Source organism: Lottia gigantea (assembly GCF_000327385.1).
Source record: "Lottia gigantea unplaced genomic scaffold LOTGIsca_32, whole genome shotgun sequence".
NCBI lineage: Eukaryota > Metazoa > Mollusca > Gastropoda > Lottiidae > Lottia > Lottia gigantea.
This window is the reverse complement of record NW_008709073.1, coordinates 804,647-816,478: the sequence shown is the minus strand read 5'-3', so window position 1 is coordinate 816,478 and position 11,832 is coordinate 804,647. Positions and strand designations below refer to the sequence as shown.

At 35.4% G+C, this 11,832-nt stretch overlaps 2 protein-coding genes across 2 annotated transcripts; both read right to left on the bottom strand.

The window, feature by feature from the left end:
• On the bottom strand, nucleotides 1-3,869 carry LOTGIDRAFT_162047 (hypothetical protein; the record flags this gene model as incomplete). Its single annotated transcript, XM_009057985.1, has 3 exons — nucleotides 1-9; nucleotides 2,808-3,013; nucleotides 3,092-3,869. 3 exons carry the CDS (start codon nucleotides 3,867-3,869, stop codon nucleotides 1-3), a joined length of 993 nt encoding a protein of 330 aa, XP_009056233.1.
• Nucleotides 3,870-4,369: 500 nt separating this feature from the next.
• Nucleotides 4,370-5,119, bottom strand: LOTGIDRAFT_162046 (hypothetical protein; the record flags this gene model as incomplete). The annotated part of the gene is made up of 3 exons (XM_009057984.1): nucleotides 4,370-4,474; nucleotides 4,516-4,652; nucleotides 4,948-5,119. The coding sequence occupies 3 exons, from the start codon at nucleotides 5,117-5,119 to the stop codon at nucleotides 4,370-4,372; spliced, it is 414 nt and encodes a 137-aa protein (XP_009056232.1).
• Nucleotides 5,120-11,832: the final 6,713 nt, after the last annotated feature.

Here is an 11,832-nt window from a genome sequence, read left to right as displayed (position 1 = left end):
TTATAAACTCTGAAATAAATAAATATAATAACTATTTTAGACACTAGGAAATAACCCAAACGATAGTTTTATGTAATGGAAATAAATATGCTGCAGTTTTAAAAACGGATAAGAATAATATTTACAATTCAACCTATTTACAATTAGATACAATGCTTACCCTAATTCCTAGGAGTTTTAATTCATAGTAGTATTTCAATATAATTATCCTCTGTGAAACTATAAATATTCAACACTTGAAACTTAATGTTTTCCTTATGAAAAACAAAAACAAAGAAACTAGGAAACTAGTGAAAAACTGCCACCTATAGGAAAGAAGACTAATTAACTTAACTCATGATGAGTGCTATTTACAAAACTACACTTAGCAGACGACAAAATGAAACTGCCAACATAACAAACACCAACATAGCAACTCAGCAAATACAAAAAGACAATATGAAACAACATAAGCTACACAATAATATACAACACTACTACACGGAGCTTATTGGATTGGTAGGAGATGCTGGTAAACATCAAAAAGTATGGACTAAAATGTGTTGTCTCATGGCGAGTAGAATTATATGCGTACAGCAACAAAGAAACATGCTCCTTCCAATTGGTTTTCTGCTCAGTTGTCAACGTACCCAACATATTCAGAAGAGTGCGATTAAACCTCTCCGTTAAACCATTACCCATTGGATGGTACGGAGTTGTACGAGATTTCTTGATGCCCAAGACAGCACATACCTCCTTAATGATGGTGCTCTCGAAGTTTCTACCCTGGTCGGAATGGATGCGTGAAGGAATGCCATATGGAAGAATGAAATTTTGAAGAAGTGCTCTAGATGTTGTCTTAGCTGATTGGTTCTTAGTTGGAACTGGACTGCAAATTTAGTAAAATGATCTGTAATGATTAATATGTTCTCTACGCCACCTTTTGACGCTTCCAGAGAAAGAAAATCCATACATACAAGTTCTAAGGGTTCTGAAGATTGAATATTTACCAAGGGTGCACGTTCTGGCACATTGGAGACTTCCGGCGATTACATCGCGGACACGACTTTACCTTGTCTTCTGCTGCCTTCGTCATACCAGGCCAATAAAAACGAGACTTCAACAAATCCAATGTACGCTCCCTGCCCATGTGACCAATCTTATCATGCAAGAAGAACAGAACATCCCCTCTCAGATGCTCTGGAACAAAGATTTGGAATACTGGATCTGTACCATTTTGAAGAACTTTACGATATAGAAAATCATTTTGGATCACCATAGAATCAAACTGTCGCAGAACAAACCTGGATTCCTTATCCAAAGCACGTAAGAAATCGTTATCAGGACGAACACCTTTCCTAATCAAATCGATAAGATTCCTTATATGGGCATAATCATACTGAGACTTTCCAATTAAGGAACTATCAATAAATTCAGAAGATAAATCTTGAGCCGAAGGTGTTAGTAGATAAGAATCAGTTACCTCTGCAGACATACAAAGCGTCTCAATTTTACCAATATCTACATCATGATAGTTGGCAATAGCTGAAACCACCGAAGAATCCAAACAAACAGGAGGTCTAGACAAAGTGTCAGCAACCACATTATTAACACCTGGAAGATATTCAAGAGAAAAATCATATGCTGCTAACTCAGCCAACCACCTATGACCAGTGGCATCTAGTTTTGCCGATGAGAGAACATACGTTAAAGGGTTATTGTCAGTTTTAACTACGAATTTATTGCCATACAGATATTCATGAAACTTTTTCGTTACTGCCCATTTTAAGGCCAAGAACTCAAGTTTATTAGCTGGATAATGCTGTTCAGACTGAGATAAACACCTACTAGAGTAAGCTATGACCCTACGATGACCATCCTGCATCTGGTACAAAACTGCTCCAAGTCCCGAACTGGAAGCATCTGTATGTAACTCAAAGGGCTGAGAAAAATCTGCAAATGCAAGAACTGGTGCTGATGTTAAACATTCAATAAGGTTTGAAAAAGCTTTCTGCTGCTCAGGACCCCAAACAAAATTATTAGGTGAATCTTCTACTTTCCTTTGACATCGTTTACGCTTACTTGGCTTATTTCCTGAAAGAAGACTAGTTAAAGGTCTAGCAATATTTGCATAACCAGATACAAAACGTCTAAAATACCCACAGAATCCTAAGAAACTTCTTAATTCATCTACATTTTGCGGAACAGGCCATTTTAGAAGAGACGAAATCTTATCTGGATCAGTATGCACACCCTCCTCTGAAATAACATGTCTTAAGTACTTAATTGAGATTGAAGGAAAGAACATTTAGAAGGTTTTAACTTAAGGTTGTGTTGCCAGAGACGCTGAAAAAAGACTCTAAATGAGAAAAATGCTCAGAAAAGGTTTTGCTATAGATGATGACGTCGTCTAAATATATCAAGCAGCTTACTAAATTCAAATCACCCATGCACTGTTCCATAAGGCGCTGAAAAGTTGCTGGTGCATTCGTTAACCCAAATGGCATGGAATTGAATTCGTAAAAACCCAATGGTCCAGCTGTAAATGCAGTTTTAAACTTGTCTTTTTCTGCCACTTCAACTTGCCAATACCCACTTTTCAAGTCTAAAGAACTAAAATACTTACTACCATAATGGCAATCTAAAGTTTCCTCAATTCTGGGTAGAGAATATGCATCTTTTATAGTAAGTGAATTCAATTTTCTATAGTCTATGCAAAATCTCAAGCTATTATCTTTTTTTCTGACCAATACAATGCCAGAAGAAAATGGGGAAGATGAGGGTCGAATAATCTTAGCACTAAGCATGTCTTTGAGATGCTGCTTTACCTCTTGGTACATAGATGGTGGTATCCTGCGATGTCTCTCTTTGAATGTTGACTCATCAGATAAATGAATTTCATGCTGAATTAGATCCGTTTTCCCTAATTCAAGGTCAGTTTTAGCAAATATATCTTTATACTTACAAAGTAATTCACGAAGTTGATCCTGTTCAGCTTTTGAAAACCTATTTGAAAGATCATCAAGATTAAACTCTGAAGAAAAATTAGACGAGGGAGAATTCTCAGTATCTACTATTTCCACTTGCTGCACATTGCAAAATATAGATTTACCTGGAATAGTAACATATTTATTTGACGTATTCTGGACTTTAACTTTAAAACGTTTAGTTGACTGAGTTGACGAACCATTTTCAAAAATTCCTGGTAGCACCTGAAGGGAACTTGGGGTAGAAATATCATCAGAAACAAAATAATAACGACCAGGAAAAGGACTTGGAACATTTACCGAACATGAGATACATGTAGATGAATTAGGGGCTATCTTCACACTTCTAAAAGTACGAAGTGGATAAATTTTATCAGTACCATTCTTTTGCCTACCAAAAACAGAAACAGCTGCTCTCCAAGCTGAGTTAAGGGCTTTAACATCTTCATCTGGAATTCTATCAAGAATATTAGTTCCAATAATAAAATGTACATTTGTGCTTACTGTAGAAGAAGGGACAACAAGAAATAATGCTGAAATATAAAAATTAGAAAATGGAATATGAAACGGAACCTCAATATATCCAGTATAACATAATCTATGACCACCTGCTAAACGTACCTCTAATAAGTCATCTAAAGGGTATAAAGGAAATGATGAGAGAAATGAATAATAATAGTGACTATCAACAGTTGATATCATTGACCCAGTGTCCAACAAAGCAGTTGAAAGTTTATTTGCAATTTCTACTTTCGCTAAGTTTAACTGACCTACCAATTCATGTACCCGTAATTTGGGACTCCAACCATTGAAATAAGGACCTACTGACTGTCCCGTGGGGCATATGACCCGGCTGTCGGCACTGCCAACAAGTTGGAACCGAACTAGGCTTCGTATTGACATTGGACGTGGAGGACATCACTGGTGATGACATCTGCATTGATGTCATTGGCAACGTTGAAGTAGGAGGTGGCAACTATGTCGGAGGTGAAACAAAGGTCGAAGATCTAGGAGGCATAGTAGACTGAGTTCTATAACGCTGTTGACTCTGATATCTAGGCCTATAAAAAGAAGATTCCATTGAATTAATTGTACTTGACATATCTTTCATATCTGATTTAAGCGATTCTAGTTGTTGCAATCCGGTTGCTAAGGTCATTACAGAAATATTAGAAACAGGAAATGCAGATGAAGTAACTCTGGTGATATTTTGCTCCAACTCTGTCTGTCGCACAGCAAGTGTCAATGCCTCAAAAGACATGTCCATATCTAATAAATGGCGAGTACAGGATCTCACATTGCTATTATATAAGCCAGTCCAGAACCTATGTTTTAATATGTGTGATGCTGCTGGCTCTGATAAAATATTACCTGATTTAAGTTTAAAAATAATGTGTTGTAACCTAACAGCCCATGTGGAAGTTGTTTCCGTATCTTTTTGTGCAGCTGAATATAGCTTCGTCATCAACGACTCTGCAGACAAGATCTCGCCAAATAGTGGGTCTAAACTAGAAATAAGATCATTAATGGTATTCGGGTTTAGACTTACCAATAATTCGGCAGCAGTACCCCTAGCAGCGCGTCGAGCAGCATTTAAAATTGATACTTCCGTATATAAATTTTCCGTTTGTAGACCTAATATTTCCAACCTCCATTGTTCAAAACTTACATCTTTAGTTGTATCACCTGAAAAAACTGAAAGTCTTGGTAGTGTGGATGTTACATGTGGTTTAGTGCAGCTTGATTGAAATGATGGAAAATATGTGTGGTTTGCAACTGTAGACTTACTAAAGTATGGGTGTGGTTGTGGCGGGGGGAGGGGGGAAGGGCTGTGGCGGTAGACTAAACGAAACTGTGTTGGTCTTGGTATCTGAAGGTGTAGAATAATTTAAGGGCAATGGCGATATATTATAATTATTAAAATCAGATGGCATTTCTGATGCCGCACCTGAAACATTTACTGATTCACGAGTGTTCTCACCAGTACTAGGCTTGGGACAAAATGCTGGAACAGAAGACTGAAATTTAACTTCCGATTCAGATGAAACTAAAGACAACAGTACACGTTCCCTGTTTCCAGGACTCAAATTTGATAACATTGCCTGAAACTGACCAACCAGATCATCAATGACTACATCACCACCCTCTGCCATCTTAAACAATACAAACCAACTGCAAAATAAGATTAGAAACATATAATTACAAATCTACCTTTGAAAAAAAAAAATCTACTGATAATACAAACTATGGCAACAATGGTCCTACAACGAAAAATATGAGCAATACCAACCTTTAACTTTCTGCACAATCTGAACACTATATCTAACAATTTTATCTAACTTTCTATATCAAATAGTTTCCTGAGAACCTTAAATTATAAAGTATTATTATTCCTAATTGAACGATAAATATTATTATAGCTTACAATTACAAAATGTAATACAAATATAGTAGTTAAATACGTATAAAGAACAGATTAGCAATACCCCAATATTATACACACATGACAATACAAAAAAAAACAGTACAAAAACGTAATACAAAGACAATACATACAAAGACAATATATACAAAGACAATACAAAAAACAGTACGAACACACCCTAGGCGTCCCGAGGTATTCACACACATTCACACATCTAAGACAAATACATAATACAAGTGAAACAAAACAGAAATTTACACAAAGTCAAAGTAAAGTTATAGGCCTACACACAGGTGAAAAAGGTATACCACAGCACAAACACGAACAATGACACACACGACGATGGCACATAAAAATTCTCCAAAATAAATTATTAATTCCAATTCCAATTCCAATTCACGTTGGGCGCCAATTATGTAACGGGGAAAAACCAGTGACAGGAAAACTTGATATAAAATAGTTTATTAAATAATAGCAAATACTTCGGTATATTATAGATATAATGTATATATTATAAACTCTGAAATAAATATATATAATAACTATTTTAGACACTAGGAAATAACCCAAACGATAGTTTTATGTAATGGAAATAAATATGCTGCAGTTTTAAAAACGGATAAGAATAATATTTACAATTTAACCTATTTACAATTAGATACAATGCTTACCTTAATTCCTAGGAGTTTTAATTCATAGTAGTATTTCAATATAATTATCCTCTGTGAAACTATAAATATTCAACACTTGAAACTTAATGTTTTCCTTATGAAAAACAAAAACCAAGAAACTAGGAAACTAGTGAAAAACTGCCACCTATAGGAAAGAAGACTAATTAACTTAACTCATGATGAGTGCTATTTACAAAACTAAACTTAGCAGACGACAAAATGAAACTGCCAACATAACAAACACCAACATAGCAACTAAGCAAATACAAAAAGACGATATGAAACAACATAAGCTACACAATAATATACAACACTACTACACGGAGCTTATTGGATTGGTAGGAGATGCTGGTAAACTAGTGGGAGGAGAAGTTCCTGGACTTGATTTGAGTTGATGTTGTAGTAATGGTAGTAGGATCTGTTGTTAAAATGGTATGATTTTCATGTATTTGATTAAGTGGAAGAAAATAATGAAGAAGCTATGTTATTCTAATTTGATTTTCAAAAAGCTTTTGATTCTTTGCAATGGGATTTTATCGATAAACATTTTGGAAAAATGTTTAAAAGATGGATAAATATATTTTACACTAACGTAACAAGTAGCGGTTCAAACAATGGATGGGGATCAAATCCTTTTGCAATCTGGAGGGGAGTGAGACAGGGTTGTCCTCTATCGCCATATATATCCATTTTATGCGCAGATATACTAGCATCTGCTTTGAGAAATAACTTACTATCAATTAATAATCCTACCAAAATGGTTTCACAATTTGCAGACGATAGAACCCTTTTATTAGACACTAAATTAACAACTTTTTAAACATTTTTGAAAAAAATTGACAGTTTTGGCAAAATTAGTGGCCTAAAACCGACTTTAGAAAAATGCGTATTAGCTAGAATTGAGAGAATCAGAAGACTTATTACAGATGAGATTAAAATCGTAGGAATATATATTCCAGTGAACAATAAATTACAAGACATCATTAAACTGAACTATGACCAAAAATTGATGAAAAAAAAAGCATTAGATCTATTTAAAGGTAAAATTTAAACTCTCCGCGGTGATATGTATTATTAAATCATAAGCTCTTCCTAAAATTTTATACCAACAATGGATTTAACCAAATCCTACAGACGAATATCTTAAGGAATGAGACCAAAATTCCTTTGGAAATATTTTTAATACATGTATATGGAAAAATAAAAAAAAAATTTTATGCTCTCCAACACATTGTGGAGGAATGGACGCTCCAGATATTTTCACTTGTACAAATGCAATTAAAATATCATGATCACACAAGCAATTTTCGTCAGCGAAAACTCATATTTGGAAACATAGCATATACCGACTTTTTAAAAATAGACGATACAATTAATCCTTTTCATCTTAATCTCAACAAAAAATAACATATATAAGGATAGCTTTATTTGGTATTTTATATAAAAAAATGGTTCGATAATATAAATTGTCAGACCTATTAGATGGGTTGTATAACTTGTTCTTGTACAAGGATTTTTGCAAAAAACATATTAGCCTCAAGACTTCGTGACATATCTTGGTTTAACAACTGCGATTACAAAACATGAAATATCGGAAAAAGAATTACTGAATATTTAGAGTCACAAAGGCGCATACACCTAATTACATATATCACTCAACAAGCCAATTGAATTTGGAGGGAATAAATGGAAGAATCTCTTTGCGATCAAAAACTTTTTTCGAAAAATTTAACAGCTTACTAACAACACTATCCTCAAAATTTTCAATTTAAATAATTTACGAACTAGCTTTAATGCTCATAGGTCAGACATCAAATTAAAGAAAGACAAGCCTGTTTCTAATCATTTCAACCTCGACGACCATTCAATGGACGATCTCACCCTAATCCCAATTGAGCGTATAGAAATTGACTTGCCCGAAGATGAAACTACCAAATTCCGTCCATCTAGGGAAGCCCATTGGATTAAGACATTGAATACAGCAAGACCTATAGGACTAAATATTCATCATAATGTAGGCATAACACCCTTTGTTGTCCCGTTTAATACAACCAGCAATCGAGCAAGCAAGATAGTTCCTATTCCTATTCTCTACTTCCCTATCCTCCCCTCATGTAATACATGTATAAGTACTGTACATAAGATTTATTTGAATAAAAAATTAAAAAAAGGAAATAAGAAGGACAGTATATTCAACATAATGCAAGCATAGCATCCTTTATTGTTTCGTTTAATACCACTAGCAATTGAGCAAGTAAGATAGTCAATGCCTACAAGAGAAATCCACCCATTAGACGGGTTATATTATATCTAATTTCAGATCAGAACAGAGGAACATCATCAACATTTCCTGGCTGTTCATTCCATTTTCTTAATGAAGTATTTGTTCCATCCCAGGCCTGTATATTTGATAGAATCAAACACTCACTACACCGAAATCTAAACAAGAAAACGTGGTCCACGTTGTAAGGAAAGATTGACTCCATCATAAAAGTCTCTTTTCCTTCCTCACAGAAATGGCTGATTCAAATCTTCGCACTGTAGAATGATAGAAGTGTGACAAGATATTTCAGACGGCTATAGAAAGAAAAAGCATATTGACAACAAGGACCATAGCTGTTTGAGGGTGATGTGTCCCTTATGTTCAAGAGAGAAAAGCTTTTAAGACGCACATCTGAACTGCGTGATCACGTTGGGAAGGAACATTCTAGTAAGTTTGAGGATTTGCTAAAAGACTTATTTGGAGAGAGTAATATGTTTTGGCTATCATGTACCCAGAGGATTATGCTAAATTAATTGGACCATCAAAAAGGAGGAGTAACGTTGCTACGAAGGCCAGGAAATTGGTGAGGTGTTTGAAGACATTGAAGGAACTAAGCCACTCAACCAAGGTCTGGGAGTCCGGATGAGAGTTCTCTTTCCTTATCACCAGAGGAGGCCCTGGTCATCGTCAGTGGTATTTGAGAACAAGTTTATCCCTGATTACGAGCTTCAACCACCCAGGAAAGTTAAGGCTTATGATCCTGAAAGGCTGGAATTACCTGTTCCAGACACCAGTGTCCATGGTGATGCAGGATGGGATTGAGGCTACTGTTTCTGCCGACCTAACCATCGATCCAAAAGGGATGGTTACCCCATTTCGTAAGATGACCGTCCCGCCACCAACTAACTGCCGATAGCTTTGGTCGAAGAGGATGGTTAACTGCTCAGAATTCCGCCTCGTTTCCTTTTTCAATGAAACAAGAATATTCTGTAGCCTTCACTTTTGTTAGGAAGACAACCTCAATACCTACCAGTGAAGGTCAAGTGCTGTCTCTGATCCAAACAGTCAGAGGCCTGTATCAAGGATGGAGGGAGGTGAGGAAGGGGGAGCTAGCCTGATCCAAACAGACCAAGTGAAACCGAAGACAGAGATGATGATATACCAGCGGCTGATCTCAACACTTGACACTGGCCAGCCTCGCTAAATCGGCTTTAATCGTGTAATAGGCAGTGCAAGTAGGCCCTGAAGATCATACGGAAGAGATCCATTCCTTTCTTAGCGCCCGCTCAGATAGACTGGAAAGACGTCGAATCTATTACCTTGTTTAACGGACCTACAGCTCTGTTTTGGCCATATAAGATCTGGCAGTCCCTGTCACCCAATGCCAAGCTTCCGCCTGGGAAATGGCAGTATTCACACTGCGCACTCTTGGTAGACAGCCAACAAAAAAAATCTCGACAGGTCCACCATGTTGGCCACTTATAATATATTGTTTTTGTTCAGATTTTATGACATCAAATATAGTAACTGAATGAGGAAGTATACTTTAATATGATGAAGTCACTGGTCACACCTAATATGTAAATGACAGTTTTCTGAAAATTGTGGCTGCTGCCGAACACAGAAATGGTGGCATCATATTTTCTACTTATGAAGGACCTTGGCAGCAGGGTCATGTCTGGTACTGTCAGAAATAGTACAGAATGATAAGCATTGATCCAAGACATAGAGTACATCAGTGTGCGAGGTTACATGAACGGCAAAAATCAATATCAATATGTATTATTGCGCTTTTTGGATCATTTGAACATTTACATTTAAGGTTATTTAATTGTTTATATTGATGGTCAGTATTATACACATGAACACACAGATCAGCAAGTGTTTTGTCTAAGGATCTAATTAAATCGGCAATGTTCCTATTAATTACATCTTAATAATCTTCTTTTCGTCACCTGTTTTGACCTTGATAGTTTTGCTAGCATTCACCCACTGATACCAGCTAGTTTCAGACTCTAAAATTCTACAATCTTGCTCAGAAACCTGTTCATCTTTGCAATTACCACACAAGCCCACCATACATATTCGTCATCAACATAACAACAAAGAATTTACAAAATAAGATACAGTGCTTATGTCAGATGATTTGATTTTGAGTTTCAACAACTTGACTAACATGAACTTTAAAGTAGAGTTAGCAAGAATTTTATTGTTTTAGTTCTTAGCGAATCTGTCTCCAATATTTTCTATTTTGGTTTATTTTAATCTTTTTTCTTATACTTTAGAACTAAAGTTTCTTGTTCATTTAGTTTCTTTTGTGTTGTCTTTCGGTGGCCGATCTGTTTCGGTGGTGAATTCTCTGTCTCCCCCTATTGTTTTGTTAATTGTTGTTTTTGACTTCTGGGGAATTGGGAGGGCAGTTCAATTTGAGCATTTCATCTAATTTCATATTTTCATCCTTCCTCGGACAACATTCTTTCTGTTATTTTTCTCCAGTCTCTCCTCTTCTTTAATTTCAGACAGTTTCTCTCTGGTCAAAATTTTCCCTTCGGCTTCTCGTTTTCTCAATCTCTTTCACATTATAAATAGTACTCATGTTTTAAATTATCTTCTTTAATAAAATTTGATCTCTGTATCTTTGAGCCTTGAAAAGGAACATAACATACAAAAGTTAGTGTAATTGCAGAGATGCCTTGTGCATTAGAGGTCGGAGAGTATGTGTAAAAACTTGTGTAACGAAGTTTCAACACCGTAACAATAATATTCTTTAAAAATGCTTCAAGAATATATGCATTGAATAAACGAGTTTTATATACTTGTCTTAGGGCATGTAAAAATTAAATGATTTAAATGAAAAATAAAGAAAACATGAGAAAAAATATATCTTCTTAAGAATGTATAAACCAGGACAAAAGAAAACATCAAAATTGCTACTATACCCATGCCTTCTCAGATTCGTGTTATATTATTTTGTCAAAAGTACGTTCAGCACCTCCAACCTGGATGCAATATCTTCTGGTATGGTTAGATCCAGTATACCTGCAAGTAATTGTCCTACCTGATCCAAACTGTAAAAGTTATTTAATTGTTTTGCAGAGATAACAAACGACTATCTAAGTGTTTTGATTTCACTTATCTGTATACAGATGATGTCCTCTCCTCAAATAATCCTAAAATTAGTGAATATTTAGATTTCATATATCCTGATGAATTAGAAAATAACTCATACTATTTGAAACTTAGTGTAACATTATATGAAAATCGTGATGATTTTGATTTTCCAATCGTCAATTTTCCTTTTATGTGCAGCAACATTCCGCATTCGCCAGCTTATGGAGTATACGTGACTCAATTGGTTCTAGGTTCTATACTCTAGAGCATGTTCTTTCTGCGCTGATTTCTTATCTAGATCGAAGCATTTAATTTCTAAGCTACTAGTACCTCAATCAAGAATTTTACGCAAGCCTTCATGAAATAATTGAAAGATATAAAATATATGTTTCTGCC